Source organism: Aphidius gifuensis, linkage group LG1 (genome assembly GCF_014905175.1).
Source record: "Aphidius gifuensis isolate YNYX2018 linkage group LG1, ASM1490517v1, whole genome shotgun sequence".
NCBI lineage: Eukaryota > Metazoa > Arthropoda > Insecta > Hymenoptera > Braconidae > Aphidius > Aphidius gifuensis.
The window spans coordinates 29,398,485-29,417,330 of record NC_057788.1 but is presented as its reverse complement, the minus strand read 5'-3'; the positions used below and the strand labels follow the sequence as shown (position 1 = coordinate 29,417,330).

The window sequence follows — 18,846 nt, the reverse complement described above, 5'->3', positions numbered from 1 at the left end:
AATTTATTGTTACTGTGTATTATTATTATTATTAATTTTTAAATAATTAAATAAATTATTGATAAATTGAATAAATATTTATAAAGTTGTGTTTTTAAATTTAAATGGATTTTTTTCTTTCATATCAATAAATTTTCGAATCGAAATTTATCGAAATAAAATTTCGAAAAAGAATTTCGAAAAGTAATTTAAAAATTGAACGTATTTTTTTTTTTTCGAATGTAAAAAAATAAAATAACTTTATTAAATGTGACTCGGCTTATTCTGTAGGGAAAAAAAATAAATTGCAGTTGTTAATAATAATTTTATAAAAACATTTTGACTAGTAGATATATTTAATATTTTTCTAAATATCATTTAATTACAATAAATCATATATTTTTTTATATTTAATCTACAATTAATTTTCATTGAAGCATATTATTGTGTATTATAATATTTTACTAATTAATATTCACTATTATTATTTAATTATATTTAATCAATTAAAACTAACATGCAATTTTAACTAATAAAAATTTACAGTGTACTCAATATTTAATATTTCATAAATCGAGTATTAATTATTATTTTAATTTCTGTTATAATTTTATGTTATTCTTGCGTTGTCAGGTGAATAAATGCATGTGAAAAAATATAATTTTAAATTTTAAATAATAATTATTCGATAAAACAAGCCGCTAGTTTAGTGATAATATTAAAATTGTCATAAAAACTGTCGGTATTACTGTACCAAGCAATTCAATAATCATTTGTACGAGACACCGTGAAAATTAAAAAAAAAAAATTAAAAAAAAATACTCTTTTTATTAATTCAAAGACTCATTTTCCCACAATAATTAATAATATAAATTTACATTTAATTTTAAATAATTTTATTTATATTTTTAATATTCTAATAATTTTTTTTTTATTTTTCATTTTAATTTTCATGATTTTTATAACACACCAGTGTTAATATTTGTTACAAAGGTTACATCTTTATTGTATATATTTTTTTCAATCAAAAAATGTGCTTACTAATATGCAAAAAATAATAAAAAAATATTTACAACGTTGTAAAGAAGAAAAAGCAATGCAACTGTTTGCAAAAATAAAAAAAATTTTTTTTTTTTTTCAATTTTTTAATAACATTTTTATTCGGTCATTTGAAATATCAATTTTTTTTTCTATATACGTTTTTACTGTTGTAAATATTTGCATATAAAAAAATAAAAAAAATAAATAAAATTATTAGCAAAAAAGGAAATTAAAAAACAAAAAAAATAAAAAAATGATATGACACTCTCGTTTTATGGTTTTACAACTTTGATATATCCCAACATGATTTTTTTTTATTTTTACAGCCTTGGGTTTACATTCCACATATATATTTTTTATTATAAATTTTTTTATTAATATTAATTCCATCATCGTCTTGTGATATTTTTATTTTATCAATTCGACACGCTGATGAAATTGCCACTTTTTTTTTTCTCTCATTTTAAAAATATAATACAAGACAATGCAAGTTTCACTAAAATTTTTATCAAAGTATTAAAGGTGTTAAATTTTACCTTTATTATTATTCATTTTATATATACACGATAATTTATATTATTTTTTTTTTCTTCAAACTATAAACACCTTTAATTTTAAATTTTTTTTCCACTAAATTTGTCATTATTTCAATTTAAATTATTAATAACTAATGCAAATAATAATAATTTTTTCAATAGATCAATATTGATTAATAATCTTAATTAAATCAAATATTCATGGCTTATTATTAAAATATGCAATATTAATTTACATTTTGATAAACTAATTTTATAAAATAATTTTTATTTAAATATCTTTAACACCAACTATAATACCACATGGTTGAACAATTGATGGATCAACAATTAATCTTGGCCTTTTAATAGTTACTTTATTTTCATCTTTTTTTAATAATTCTTCAATTGAATATGGATTACGTTTTTTTTGCGGCTGTTGTTGTTGTTGTTGTCTATTATCAATTTGTTCAACAATTAAATTATTTGATGTGTTTATGTCATTATTATTATTATTAATAATTGTTTTATTATTTATATCGTCAATAGTTAGGGAGCTTGTTGGACTTGTTCTTGATGTATCATAATGATTTTTAGAATTTTGTGCGGCACGAACAAATGCACTTCGATCGCTACCAATTTTTTGTCCGAGTTCTAGAATAACTGGTTGATTTTGTAGTGATTTATAGTTGTCTTGTGATTCAGGATTATCATCTAGATCACTTTTATCAAGTGAATCATCACTTCCAGCCATTGAATTTGAGCTTGATTTAAGATCAACTTGATTTTGATTATTTTGTTGTTCAGCAAGTCGATCATTATCCATTGAACTGTAATTAAAAATGAAAATTTTAGTTTTATATTTATTATGATGTTATTTTTCATGCAATGATACCCACGTAAATGATTGAAGACCATGATGAAGATGTAATGTTGTTGCTTGATAAAGTGATGAATAAAAACCAGGTGTCCATGTTGGTGCTGTTGCTGTTCTATTATTTGCTCCAGATGTTGATATGTGAAGAGGACCAAGTGATCCAGGATAAAATAATTGATAATCCGATCTAACAAGTGCTTCTGAAAAAACAAAAAATCTATATATAATTTAGGCTTTTATATATTTAAAAAAAGGTGCACAAATTAGCTAAAATATATAGACCAATTTTTAATGTAAATTAAAAAGAAAGTAGGACAACAAATTCAAGGATTTTTTTTTAAAAATATTTTGTATATAAATAATAATCTCTATTTTTCAAATTTATTTTTATATTCTTCGAATATTTAAAAATAATATTGCGTGAATTAAAATTGATCCAATTAAGTTGAAATAATAAAACAAAAAAAAAAAAATATTAAATTTATTTTGAATAATGATGATAAATTTTGATGTAAATTGTGAAATTTTTTTTTTTTTAATCTGAAAACCAGGGTAATTGGATTTTAATATTATGGTTTTTTAAGGTTTTTTTATTTTCAAATAAATATTATTTTGAATTTTTTGAAAATTCAATGGATCACTGTGCATTACTTGTAATTCACTGTTTGATATGCGTGTGAATGTAATTTAAAATAAACAAAAAATAAAATAAAAATTTTTTTTGCTCATCACGCGATATTATATTTTTTTTTTTTTTTTATGAAAAAAAATTATCAGGTGGTTATGCGTGCATTTTAAAAATCTGCAGGTTATTTAGTTGAATAAATAAAACACAAAGTAAAAAAGGTTAACAAATAATAATAAATTAAGTATAGAAAAATTGGGGGGGTGAAAAAAAAAATTGAAATATATTTAGGTGAGTTGATTAAGTTTACCTCTAGCTTCTGTATTAGCTGGTACTTGTGACTGATAGGTGCTTGATGAAGGTGAATTGACATTGGGATGATCGGAATGAAGACCACCACCACGAAGTATTCGATTGATTGATGATACTGATGGTAAACTTTGTGGATCACATGCACCTTGTCTGACCAATTGTTCTCTTATTTCCCAGGCAAACATTGTTGGTTGTTCTTGTTTCATTCTTAGGATTTTTTTCACAACTGTTGGTGTTGCTACTTGCTGCAACGGTAATCCTCGGTTGTTAGTCTATATACACACAGTTACACAAAAAATAAATCAATACAAAAAAATAATAATTTTATAATTTATTTTTAATATACAATATAATAAAAAAAATAAAAATAATTGAAATTTATTTATGAAATTTTTAGGACATAAATATTCAAGTGTCCTTTAAATAGTAAAAGCATAATTTCATGAAAATTATATTTAGAAATATTTTTTTGATGAACATGACCTGCAGCGAAAAATGCCAAATTTTGTCTGCAAGTAATAGCAAATTATAAAATTGAAAAAAAAAATAAAAATAATTAAAATTAATTAATAAAACTTTTTGGGTAATAATATTGAAGTATTGTTTAAATGATAGAAGCATAATTTAACGAAAATTTAATTTAGAAATATTTTTTTTATATTTATAAAAAATGATTATTACTCAACTGTGTGAAATAATAATTATTTAAAAATTAAATAAAAAAAATTAAATTTTTTATCAAAGCAATAAAGTTAAATGTTTATTTTGCTCTTGATATAATTATCATATGCATTTTGTGTTATATCATTTATTTGATTCACGCTTAATAGTGTTATTTGAATATAGTTTACCCACAAAACCGTGAGAATTGTGTACATGCAAATTTCTTAATAAACTTAATTAATCATTTGATAATTCTAACACTGTATGAAACCTTAATTTTAAATTTATATATTTATAGTTAGCTAATATTAAACCACCACTTGAAAAAAAATTATACAGTGACCAAAAAAAATCAGGTAATTTAAATGTATATACGATTTATTTCAATTGAAATTTTCAAGTCAAAAAGTTTTAATCAAAATTATATATTAAAGTTTCAAATTATTTAACATATAATGTTTATTTATAAGTATATAATTTTTTTTTTTTTCTTTGCATTAGTCCTTGTTGTAAATGTCGTTTTTTTTTTTTCGTTTTTGGGGACGAGTTTGGCAAATTAACGCTATAAGTAGTGATGCGATCACACGACAAGAAAATACACATGCCGTTCACAGGTGAAGGGACTAATCAGATAACATGTTAACCATTTGGTACGAACTCCACTTTGCTCACAGGGTGGTTTTAAACCACAACACCAATATCATTATACAAAATATCCACATACACAACTTGTATATTATTTGTAACAAAAATAAAATATAAAAAAAAGTAAATTATAAATTAAAATAGCTGGAATTTAACATTGTTTTTTATTTTATACAAAAAAAAAAAATTAAATAAATTAAATTTTATGTCCTTTTCTTTTTCTTATTAATTTTTTTTTTAAATAATATACATATATTTGTCGTTCTCACTTTTGAATTTTTCAGTGGTTCTCAAAATCACTGTATCACTTAAATAAATTTGAATTGCAAATTGATACATGAGGGTAACCCCAACCGGATAATTTTATGTTAACGTGATGGAAATTTTATACGCATACACCCTGACTGTAAACGAGATTTTTATTTTGGTGATTTTTTTTTTTATTTTTGAGATTCATAGTAGTGATTGAGAATTAAATATCAGCGGGGGTCATCTAGTAATATATATGATTCAAGGAAAAAAGTCTTATCAAACTAGGACAAAATAAATAACTATTTTTAACTATAAAATTATCATTTTAATAATAAATTATATTATTTATTTCAAATAATCAATATAAAATTGCTAAAATAATATCATTTTAAATAAATAAATTACAATAAAAATAAAATAATTTAAATAATCAATTTAAAAAACAAATTTCTAATCGAAATTTTTTCTACTAAAAAAATTCGAAATTCGAAATTCGAAAAAAAAAAAAATAATTACCCTCCTTTATTTCAAGCAAAAAAAATAAATAATAATAACAATAATTAGCCGTGAATAATAGTAAATTTATTATAAAAAAATTTACCTCTAATCAAGATTGATAAAAAAAAAAAAAAACGGAAAACGTAGGTTAAGCATAACGACAACAGTACAATTGTTTATCATGATAATATTTATTTTGATGCTATAGGTCATATAAATATCGACATAATTTACCCAAACATAAACGCATGTATACATCCACACAGTACCCATTAAATATCAAATAAAATATTTATAATAAAAAAAAAAAAAAAAATGTATTTAATATTCAAGTGTTACGGGGGTTCCAGAGGGTAACTCATTGCGTGTCAACCCCAGGGAGCATCTCAGATTATAATCTAACACTTCCGTCGTGGCGACAATTACCCCTTCGTCATTTTTGTCCTTCACATAAATACACCGCTCTTAATATATCAACACACATTGCACATATATATAGCATATACTAAAATTGTTTTGTTGTAATAATACCAAGGTTTCTATATATAGATTACAAGTTAGCTAGGAACAATTGCAACACAAAGTGCATCAAGTGATCATCAAGGGAAATTGTTACTCTCTTTATCAGTCTCTCTTGATCTCTGCAGTCTCTCCCTCTCTCACTGTGTGGATTGTTATAATTGTGCAAGTAAGAGAGTCAAGAGGGAAAGGAGAGAAAGGTAACACATCTGGTTGTGGCTAACGTCTAGATAATACAAACGGTTACGAACAGGTTGACCGACTCAATAATTATATCTTCGAGGGGTTATCTATATCATTGTCGACAGTCGTCACTCTTGCCTGCTCATCACTGATAAGGATATAGCTACCATTAACCCTGGCATACTTGTCTATTTCAACATTTCCTCAAATTTTTTTTTTTTTTTTTTTTTTTCATATATATATCCTTAATGCTTTTTTTATTATTGTTAAATAATTGTTTTTTCATAATTATGAAATTAAAAATTTTCTATTTTTTATTAATTATTTATTTGTCATTTTTATAATTAATATATATTTTTTAGTTTTATGTAGAAATAAAAAAATGCACTTGTTTTAAAATTTTTTTCGTTTTGTTTTGGAAAATTATTCTATTTTTTTTTTTTGGAATTATCTGATTGAATGAAAAAAAAATGTTTTTAAAATTTTTTTTCTGCATATGAGTATTGATCTTGTTCATATATTATTTATTTTACAATTGATTTTCTTGTTATTTTTTTTTTATTTTTCATGTGGCCAGATTGCAGTACATGGAATTTTTAGTATTTGAAATTATGTGAGAAAATTATTAGTTGGTACAAATGTTACACGAAGTAGACTGACAATAATATAATTTTATATATATTTTTTTATTATTTATGTATGTGAATATCAAGTTCATCATATAGCTCTAAACCATAACTATGAATTTTTCATTTTATAATATTTATTTTTGTCGTGTTTGAAACTCATTTACTATCTTGATATCGCTGGCTAAATTATTATTATTTTTTATTTCATTTTTAACTACAATTTTCATCTACAGTATTTAACTGAAAAAAAAATAAAATAGTAATATTTACCAGCACACATTGCATAACATTCTTAAATAAATATTGTCAAAAGTATGTAAAAAAAAATACACGTGTAGATTACCAGATAATTTAACTATTAATTTTACAAATCAATTATCAAATAATAATATTAAAATGATTATTAATTAAATTTAATTTATAATATTTCTTAAAACACTTAAAATATAATTGAATAAAGTTATCAAAAAAAAGTATTTGTAAATAAATTAAAAATATAAAAATATAATATTAATTTAATGTACTTTTTATTATATATTTTTTAATATATTGCAATAAATTAATTAGTTAAGAAATATTGAAAAAATAGAAATATAAATATGCCTTTTTTAAATATTCATTTGCTGAAGAATTTAATACACAGGAGGTATATAATTAAATTATCATTAGTGTCATACAGTGTGGTCTGATATTGCTGGTAATTTACCTTCTTCCCTGTAAATTTTTTTTATATTTTTTAAAAATAATATATAAATATCAAGATGTCTTTTTACGATGCTACATACTATCCTCACATATGACATAAAATTAACACTGGTTCCCATGTCATTTTGTAAAATAATATTAATCATTTATATACCAAATAATCCAAATAAAATAATTATATATTTTTTTTTTTTTTCATATGTTTATTATATTTATTTTTATTATATAAAAGCATTTTTATATTTACTGTTAAACTTGATCTGTACAAATTGAAATAAACGAGTGAAAAAAAATAAAATAAAATAAAATAACTAACATGTATTGGATGGATACACTTAAGTGCCATGAAATTATGCAAATATCCAATGAACAAGGTGTTTGGATAATTACAATTACAAGTTTAAATACAAACACCAACACAAATTATTGGAGTCGATTTAAACCAACATCTCGTTCATGTAAATTATTCATTATTCATTGTAAATTATTTTTAAAATTAAGAGTAAAACAAAGTATAAAAACAAACAAAACAATCAAAAAAAATTAAATTTAATAATTAAAAACAATTTAAACAAATTATAATTATAATATTTTTTTTTTTTGTAGATAAATATATAAAAAAAATTATTTCGAATTATTTGGATCATCTATTTAATTTTATCGACACGTTTATTTGTATCTAGGATTTTTTTTATGTTAATTAGAATTTATATAAATTGAAGCTTAAATTAACCCATGTTTTGTTTGTTTTTATTGTTTGTTTGTTGAATGGCTGAATGATTAATCTTACCTTTGTTTTACTACCACCAATACTGCCTGGTCTGATGCTACCAGTTTCATAAAATCTTGTTAGTATTTTAGATACACAACCATGTGATACTAATAATTGTCGTGATATATCACAAGGTCGTACACCAATTAATGCCAATTGTACAATTCTTTGTCTAACACAATCTGGTAATGGTCTACCATTAACAAATACACCACCCAATTGATTAACACCAGCTTGACCTGTAATAATTAATTAATATTTATTGAGCTTTATTTATACGTCATTTATTTTTTTAAAAAAAGCTCATATAAATGAGCTTAATGTACATCAAATAAATTAGAAATATATAATACTTTTTTGTATGAAAATAAAAAAATTTATAAATGACAATTCAAATGACATTATATTATTATAAACAGGTGTGTTTAAATATGATTTTTGTTTCACCTAATGACATGGGTTTAAAATGCGTTTTATATTTTTTAGATAGTCAAAAAAATATTTGATCAAAAAGAGTGTGTAGTTTGCGTGTCGTTCATGGACAAAAGAAAAAATAAATATATATAGCTATATAGAGAATGAGGAGAGAGAAAAAAAAAATGGGAGGATCTGGGTAATTATGTTAGATGACCAAAAAAAAATGATGATGATGATGATGATGAAAAATATATATATATATAAAAACAAAATGAGATGGAGAAACCCTAGGCTAAAATTGCTTCCTGCGAAAAAAAAAAAAAGATCAAAACCTGTGCATCAAAGAATGAGAAATACACACACAGTGACTATTTTTTTTTTCTATTTTTCATTTTTTTCGTTTCGGTTGTTTGATGATGAATGTGTGTGTATATCTATTGTGGTAAAGTGGCATAGCTAAAATGATCAAAAACTATATCGAACAATCCAATCACCTGTCGGTAAGATAATTTTTTTTTTTTTGAATATAAATTTTAATGTTGTATGGTATATTGTTTAGAAAATACTATACTTGGAATAGAAATTTGTGTCGTTAAATTATCTTTATTTTGTCCTTTAAATAGTAGAAGCATAATTTCATGAAAATTATATTTAGAAATATTTTTTTGATGAACATGACCTGCAGCGAAAAATGCCAAATTTTGTCTGCAAGTAATAGCAAATTATAAAATTGAAAAAAAAAATAAAAATAATTAAAATTAATTAATAAAACTTTTTGGGTAATAATATTGAAGTATTGTTTAAATGATAGAAGCATAATTTAACGAAAATTTAATTTAGAAATATTTTTTTTATATTTATAAAAAATGATTATTACTCAACTGTGTGAAATAATAATTATTTAAAAATTAAATAAAAAAAATTAAATTTTTTATCAAAGCAATAAAGTTAAATGTTTATTTTGCTCTTGATATAATTATCATATGCATTTTGTGTTATATCATTTATTTGATTCACGCTTAATAGTGTTATTTGAATATAGTTTACACACAAAACCGTGAGAATTGTGTACATGCAAATTTTTTAATAACGCAGTAATATAAATTCTCATAATCTATGAATTTTAATTTTTTTTATAACATTCATACTCTATCATAATCATTATTATCATTTGGTTAATTATCATTTGATTGTATTACGTACAAAAATTTATAATTTAAATCTATTTTAAATATAAAAGATGATATAATTATTATCTTCAAAATTTTACAATGTTATTATTAATTGGGTATTAATTCTTGTATAATTATGAAATAATTAAATAAATAAATAATTAAAAAGTATAAATATAAAATCTTTTATATATAAAAATAAATAAAATCATGTTTTTTTTTTATATAATTTCAAGAATAAATATATTTATAGAAAAAATTTGATTTAAAAAATTGTGTAGGAATGAAAAATGGTAAAAAAGTGACAATGTAATGTATACCTCGATACGTGAACAATCATCACAATGTTTTTTTTTTTTATTACAAATAAAAATAAATAAAAAAAAAAATAAATTAAGTCGGATAAGTATAATGATCACGACGACTCAATTCGAATGAATCGGCGTGGTGACAGCTCTTCAATCGTTTTTAAAAAAAAAATAATAATTTTAAAAATAATAAAAAAAGAAAAACAGCTTGTTAAAAATGAAGAAAAAAAAAAAAAATGTGTATATATACAACTAAGGCGGCTCTCAGTGTAAATCGAAAGCTGCACGCGTCTTCACGTACAAAACAACTTCAGACTTGGCTCAGTATTTGGTAACATATAGAAAAAAAAAAAAATCAAAAAAGCCGATGAATTGAAGTTGTGGATAAAACACACATACACCAACATCACTAATTATCATCTACCAACATAAACAATTAATTACATCATTAACTCAATAACAAACAACATCATGATTGAATTGTCACAAAAAAAATTAAAGAAATTTTAAATTAAATAATTTTAAAAAACCAGTTGGAAAAATCTTTGACTATAAATTTTCACTTGATTGATGTGTTGAAAATAAAAAGAATAATGAGAATAAAAATTAAAAAAAATTAAATAAATAAATAAATAAATAATTAATTAATTAAATTAAAAAAAAAATTAAATTTTTTTATTTTTTCTTTTTTATTTTAATTAATAATTAATTGTAAATAATAAAATTAAAAATTAAAAATTTTTAGTTTATTTATATACTAACATTTAACTTTAATTTATAAAATTAAAAAAAAAATTATAAATAAATAAACAAAGGTATTTAATAAATAATATAAATTGGGAAAAAAAAATTTTTTTTTGTTTTTTGGAATTAATATAATTTAAATATAAAAAAAAAAAAACAAACGGAAACATAATGATGACAATCATTTTGATAAAAATCAACCCTTTATTGAGATTGTTAAAAAGATAACAAGTGTATTATCTTAATATTATTTCTGCAATTTTTACATGTTGAATTTTTAATAAAATATATATTTTTTTTTTCAAAATTTCATTATGTTTATTGTCATTATAATATGTTGGATCAATTTGTCTTCCGGGTGACCAACATATTTGTATTTCTTATTACAATTTAATTTAAATATAATATAAATTTGATATATTTTGTAATTTAACTGTAGAAGAAGGAGAAATTTGTGTAATAAGGTAAAACAAATTAAAGCAGACATTATCATCATCATGAGGTCTATAATAGCTTTTTTGCTAAAGAGCCATATGCAGACACAAGACTAACCCATTTATGTTATATACACAACTCGTTATTAAATAATAAATAAATTTTTTAAAATAAACAAAAAAATTTTAATATGAAAATTCATAATTTGCCAAACAAAATCAAACTGATTTTAATCATTATTTATCATTTATTTTTATACTTAGCCAATGGATTTTTTAAAATAACAGACTATAAAAAACTTAACACCCACCTGCTCACTATTTTTTATTTTTTTTCATTGTTTTAAAATTTTTCGATTGAGAAAAAAAAAAAGCAAAGAATTTCTTTACTTTTTTTTCTTCACTCAATTGTTGGTTTTGTTTATGATATTATTTAATGAGTGTGTGTTTATTATTTAGATTTTATATTATTATAACACACATGTGTGGTCTTCAATTTGGTTTCCGGTTTTTTTAGCGTACAATTTTAATGATTTCCTTTTTTAAAAAAAATTTAAAAAAAATAAAATGCTTTTCGATGCAAGACAGTGCAGATAAAAAAATTTTTTTTTTATTTTTTGTTTATAATAAAGAAGGGTCAAGTTACATTGATTGATGTTTAATTGTAGTATTTTGGTAAAATAACAGTTCTATAACAAAATGCTTCTGTGGAATTTTATTGAAAATTTTATTTCAATTTTTTATTATCTCTTTTTATGACTTTAGTCTACTGCTGTGTTTTTAACTGGCTTAATTTACGACTATAAATTTATAGTTATGATGATATTCTATACTAGTAGCTTATTAATAATTTAAATAGTTTTTTTTATTTTTTTAAATAATTTCTTACCTGTATGTGGCATCTTGGGATCTTTCTTTGAATATTATATTCTGAAACAGATAAATTTTTATATTTCAATTTTGTTATTTGACATAATATTTTAGTTGGTTTTTTTCTTTTTGTTACAATTAATTTTTACATTGTTAAATTAAAAATGAGGTTCTTTTTTAAATTATGTATACATTGTTATTGTTTTTTTTTTTTATTTAAAACTAGCACGTAATTTTATTTTGCCTGCGCGACTTTGTAATGAATTTAAATATATTCAAAGGGCGCGTGACATGGCTACCCTTAAAATATGCAAAATTGCAACTGATAAGCGAGAAAACCAGAGCTAAAAGTATTATAACATGTCCATAAGAAAAAATTATAAAAAAAGAAATTATAACTGGAAAAAAAATCCATAATCCTGAATAATTTTGAGTATGAAATATAAAAAGAAAAAAAAATACAAATACAATTTAAAATATCAATATTTAACTGTTAATAATTAAAGCAATCGAAAAGCTGAAAAGAAAATTTTTATTCTTAAATGACACAGTTTTTTATTGTCGACCCAAATGAGTGGCTATTTTGGTAAATTGTCACTCAATTTAAAAACCATTATTTGCATAATAAAAAATAATTAAAAGCACAATAATAATAGCCCGAAAAACAAGCGAAATTTATTGAATTAAAAAATTGAAATTTTAAGTATTTATAATTGAAAGAATAAAGTCTCTCGTTAATAATGAAAAAGTAGAAAATAAAAAATATTACTAGAACAAAGTATTTATACAAGTTAGTATAAAGTAAGCGGAAAAGTATAATAGCAAGAATGCGTGTGTAATATTAAAAAAAAAAAAATGAATAAATAAATAAAATGAAAAATAAAAAAATGAAATTTAAAAAAAGCGTGGCACGCGGGTGGCGTGCACATTGTGATGCAAATTAATGCACGATTACCGAGTCAACCCTCCACGCTTTGCTTGACCAAAGGGCAACTTTATATGAACTGATTTAGTTTAACACAACATTTTTCATCTACAAACAGTAATACAACATTGTCCAATTTAGTCAAATATTTATATACAAAAGCTAATCGAAATTTTATTTTAAAAAATTTCTAAACAAATATATCAATTATGTTTGTTTTAAATATATGATTAATTTGTCAAATATTAATTAAGTAATTTTTAAAAATATAGAAATTAATTTAAACAAATATATGAAACAAGGAATTTTTTTTTTTTTAATTTAAATTACTTTATTTACTAAATTATTTCAGAAATTTAAATTTTAGAATTAAAAAATTAATTGAGCAATTTTTACTAAATTAATTATTACTAAAAAAATTTATTTATAAATTTTTTAATATAAATTAATTTTATTTTTTAATAAAACAATATATTTATTTATCAAAATTTCACCTGAATTAATTTTTATATTTTTTTTTTGTTCGAAACAAATTATCAGGTGGCAAAAAAAAAATATAAATTTTTTTCTCATTTATCCCACAGCTTTTTTAAGTTAACAAGCAAAAAACCGAAGAAAACACTTGTGACAGTGATTTTTTTAAAATAAAAAAAAGTGTATTCAACAAAAAAAAAAAAAAAATCAACAAAAAATATAACGTCGTTTCTTTGAGCGAGGTGTTGACCGGTAGTTTCTCGTTAACGATCTCAATAACTTGGTACACTTATAAGCAAGCTTTCTTTTTTATAATAGCTGTAACATACATGTATAATAAATACATTCATTTATTTGTTTATTTATATATAATTGTATGTTTTATCGTGTTGTATAAAAGCAGGCAAAAGCAGACAAAATTATAAGCGGCAAATGTCAGAGAACAACTACACAATGATAGTACAAAGTATATGTTTTTTTTTTGTAATTTTTTAAATTTTTATTATTTTTTATTTATTTATTTTTAATACTGTCAGTATCCAAGTTATCCACCACCCCTTGAATTCCCATCCCTTCTTCCATCAACAGCAATAGCTACTGTACAATAAAATATCCCAGTAATGAGGATTGAGCGATTATTATAAATCAAACGGTTTGGCCGTGGCGGTAAGACTGTTAAAGCACATTTTTAACGTTCTCAAACCTCTTTTTTACAAATCTTACTTTTGCAAACACGTGTCTTTTCATCTCTCTTTTATTATATCTCTCTTGTTTACTCACATTATCACGCGTAAATTACTCACACAAATAAATATATTATATATTTTATATCGTGTTTATAATTGTGTATATATTTTACTGCACTCAATGTAATTCAACGCATTCTTTTGATACACCGTCTTTAACAAAACACTTTAAACAATTATTATTTATTTATAAATAATTATTAAATTAACATTCATCAAGTTGTTTGTTGTATTCAAAGAAAATTTCGAAATTATTTTTCATGGTTTATTCAATTATCATGTTGACACTAGTTAATTTATTAATTAAATTTTTTTTTATCAATTTAATTGTTTGTTGGTTATTAATTATTATTAAAGTTGCAATTAAATTGTTGTAAATTAATTTTTAAATATTATCAAATAAAATTGAATTTATACAGTGGATTTCTTTTTGTTTTTTTTATTTTTTGATGGGTTTATTTTGTGAGGGGTAGTTTTGTTTGATAAAATTTCTTTTTTTTTTTTTTGTTATTTAATTTATTCAATTGTTGAGTTAGTTAATAATTATCAACTTGATAAATTTATTGTAAATAAATTTTAATATATTATGCTAATTTATAGATTGAATTTTTTTAATTTTTTATATTTTTCGGGGTTTTTTTTTTTGAGCGGAGGGTAGTTTTGTATAATCATGTAATGATTAATCGGCATTTAGGTCACGCTTTTACGTGTTAAAAGCATAAACAATAATCATATAATTTTTTATTTATATATTTTTTTTTGTTTATTCATTAGGTGTGCAGTCTGTTTTGTCGATGCACTTAAGTGCTTTATGTAATATGTATATATTTTATGTCAAAAGAAAAAGAAAAAAAAAACTTGAAATAAAAATAATATTAAAAACAGTAGTAAAAAGGATAAAAAAAAATGAAAAAAAAAAAAAAAAAGGGGTTGGCACACACGGTATCTCTGATACGCCACCGGCTATAAAAATCTGAATATATTAAGCCAACATTTGCACGACATCTTACGCGAATCGCGAACACATTACCTCCGATAATCCGCAACGCTTTTTATTTTTTCTTAATTTCTCTTTTTTTTTTTTCTTATATAAATTTTTAAATAATTTTTTTTCACATTATATTTTTCGATTTATATATTCAATTCTGTACGGAAGTATATTTTTTTTATTTTTTTTTTTACTTTCAATACTTTTTTTTTTCTTTATTCTTAAATTATATATAGTATGTATTTTTTTATTTTTAAATTCTGTCGGTTGCCCGCGAATTTGTCACGCATTTAAATCTCCAAAAAAAATGGCGGGTGCAAGTCCGTTTGTCATGATTGTAATCTCATTTAGCTTTGGGCAAGGTGAATGTATATATAAAAATTGATTTTTATGTTTTAATTAATTTTAAAATTCTCCAATTTTATATATTAAAAAAAACAATTTTATAATTAAGAAATTTAATTATTTGTTTATTGGAAAATTAAATTTTATTTTCTTATTATTAGCTTGAGTTGTAAATTATTTTTATGAATATTCAAATCATCGCGGATTAATTTGATTTTTTTAAGATTAATTTTTCTTTTTTTTTTTGTCGAATCAGTGGTTAAGCTTTCATGTGAACTAATTAGAATAATTCGGGGGGTCTACTTGTGTGTAACTTCATACACTTTCACGCCAACTCAAACCCAAGTGCTCAAAATATATTTGCATTTTAAATGAACCGATAGCGTGTCAAGAACACTGTACTCATGAACTTTGTGCTTTTTTTAAAAATATACTATTTAATTTACTTTATAAAAAAAATATTTGACTTTAATTTTTTTTTAATAAATATATCAATAAATATTTTAATTATAAAATAAGAAAAATTTTATTTATTAAATTGAGGCTATAAATTAATTAATAATCTTATAAAAATTTTTTTTTTACATACCTGTTGATTATTTATTTATTTATAATTTTTTTAAATAAAAAAAATTTAATTTTATTAGACACTTTCAAGTTCCGAGACTCTTATTATTGATTTATCTTTTTGAATTTTTTCAATAACCGTTTTGTATACTTTTTCCGACGATTAAAATTTGACTATAAATTTTCAATTAATAATTTTTATTTTTACTTTTCATAAAAATTATGTAAACACATATTTATTTTAAAAAAAAAAAAATCTTAAGTACAATTTTTACACTTGAATTGCCGCACTTTATCACACGTTTTGACGAAAAGTTTAAATATCACTTGTCACTTGTAAAATCAAAATAATAAAAAGATTTTTCTACAAATGAAAAAATATAAATACGTATTAATTAATTTATAAAATTATATTTAAAATTTATTGTTTAGAAAAAAAAAAAAAAAAGGTAATTGTTAATAACATTGACAGGTAAATATTTTATAGATTATTTCGAGTATGGTATGATTTTTTGGACCCGACAGATTGTCGAAGAAACCGAGATGAAGTTGGCCGGTTGAGTGTGGATGGAACACGAGGGTCGAGTGAGCCAGAGGTAAAGGACAAGTTGTCGGAGTGGAGGAAAAGATCGTTTTAACATTAACCGACGAGAGTGTTGCGTGTCTAAAGCAGGACTCCCGAAGGAGGTGTCCGCAAATTCAAGATGAGCCACTGAGCTACCGTAGCATCAGTCAATCCAAAAAAATAAAAATTACATTAAAAAAAAAATAACTGAGTCAACAAAGTACTATAAAACTCAAACAAAATTTCTTTAAATAAAAAGCACAAAAATCAAATTTTAATTATATTTTATTAATTCAATAAATATTTTTTAATTACACGCACAATTATTTATAATATTTTTTTTTCGATATCAAATTTTCAATGTTGTTGTGACTGTTGTCTATCAATGACTGATGTCTTTGACGTAATAAAAACAAAAAAATTGTACCATAGAAAAAAAAAAAAAAAGTATAGCCAGTGTTGAAAAGTAGCCAGAGGGTTGATAATTGAGAATAAAAATATGATAAAATAAAAAGAGGGGGATTTGTTATTTAATAGTTTTTTGAAACGCGCGCACAAAAACTGACACTTATATTAGGGGTATGTTCATTTGGTCTTGGGGATGATGGGCGGTTACAATTGGCACGCCTTCCCTCATTTTATACTGAATCTTCACTAGACCGAGGAAGAGCTTTTTCCGTTATTCACGCTTCGATTAATTCAACATCCACTCATTCTCATGAATGCTATACTTTTTTTTTATATATTTATTTTTTTATTACCAATTGAACTTTATACTATTTTTTTTTTTCGATAAAAAAGCTCTGTTATATAAAATTCATTATATTTATTTGTTGTAAAAATAAATAAATAATATTTTTTTTAAATCAAGATGACATATATTTAAAAAATCATGTCTAAAATAAAATTTGAGCTTTTTATTATTTGGTTTTTTAATAGTTATATATATTTTAAATTTAAAAATAAATTTATGTTAATTAATTTATGTAATTTATGTAATTCAAATAGCCAAGTGATTCGACATGATAATTTTTAAATACATTCATCAGTTGATCTATTAAAATTGAAATAATAAAAAATCAGGATCAGCAGCAAATAGCAACACATATTAAAAATAGAAAAAAAAATTCTGTTACGAATTAAGGCGTGTCTAATTCTTTGTAAGTGTGTCGGCACGTGAATAAAATAGACTGCCCGTATCATCAAGATACTATCAAAATCCCAAAAGATCAAGAAATGACAAAACGAAAAATGTAATAAAAAAAAAATAAACTATTCATGTTACAACGTCTACCTCAGCTACTGTCAACATAAAATTCTCATCTCGTTTTCGTATACAAGTATATAAAAAAACCACACACGATATACATATAGTAAAAAAAAAAAAATAAATAAAAAAGAGAGTGAAAAAGAGAACAAGAATAAAATCGAAAGAATTATAATAAAAAATAAAAAAGATGAAAAATTTTTGGATATAAAAAAAAAAAAAAAGGAAGAGAACAAAAAAAGGTTGTAGAAATATTTCGATGGCGCTATAGATGCACCTCAAACCTGTCGTCGGTGTTTCTCTAAGATACTCATCAAAGATCAAGCTACCTGTCCATTATATCAACCAAACGACGCAGGCGACCTGTTCCTAATATCCCCAATATATACCTGGCAAAATGCAGGGGTTGAAATGACTCGTGCCATGAATATACTGCTCATCTTTTACTCTGCATATTTTTAACACCTGCAACATCAAAAATTATACATGAATCTTCATTACCAAAAAATATAAATATATCAAAAAAATCGCATACGAGTCATAAATTCATGCAAGTCATAAATTCACACGCGACATTGAAATTACAATGATTTTATTATCATCATAATTACATATCATCATTTGTTTAAAAAATATTTTTTTTCAACTTAAAAATTTTTATCTTTATTTATTTTTTTATTTGGGTTAATATATTATTGCAATTTTTGAGACAATTTGGAGACATCTTGTAGATTTTTTAGATATACAAAGTTGATGATTATTAGGTCATATAATTTATCAAAAAAAAAAAAAATTATTTAATAATTTTT

The 18,846-nt window shown here is 22.3% G+C and overlaps 1 protein-coding gene across 2 annotated transcripts; it reads right to left on the bottom strand.

Moving 5' to 3' along the window:
* Positions 1-1,465: 1,465 nt before the first annotated feature.
* LOC122860235 lies at positions 1,466-17,217 on the bottom strand. 2 transcript variants are annotated; one of them, XM_044163953.1, is made up of 6 exons: positions 16,228-17,217; positions 12,180-12,220; positions 8,234-8,454; positions 3,348-3,621; positions 2,435-2,612; positions 1,466-2,365 (listed from the first exon to the last, which is right to left on the bottom strand). In XM_044163953.1, the coding sequence occupies exons 2-6, from the start codon at positions 12,190-12,192 to the stop codon at positions 1,828-1,830; spliced, it is 1,224 nt and encodes a 407-aa protein (XP_044019888.1). In that variant the 5' UTR covers positions 12,193-12,220; positions 16,228-17,217; the 3' UTR covers positions 1,466-1,827. The 2 variants fall into 2 exon arrangements, with proteins under 2 accessions (XP_044019888.1, XP_044019889.1); XM_044163954.1 differs by having other exon boundaries at positions 1,770-2,365; positions 3,348-3,594; positions 16,228-16,351.
* Between the last annotated feature and the right edge of the window lie 1,629 nt (positions 17,218-18,846).

What these genes read in the sequence shown, in the direction of transcription:
- LOC122860235 (XM_044163953.1), bottom strand. An exon ending in TTGGTGGTAGTAAAACAAAG is followed by an intron (nt 3,622 to 8,233) that starts GTAAGATTAATC and finishes GTGTGTATATAG; the next exon opens with ACTAACAACCGAGGATTACC. An exon ending in AGCTAATACAGAAGCTAGAG is followed by an intron (nt 2,613 to 3,347) that starts GTAAACTTAATC and finishes TTGTTTTTTCAG; the next exon opens with AAGCACTTGTTAGATCGGAT.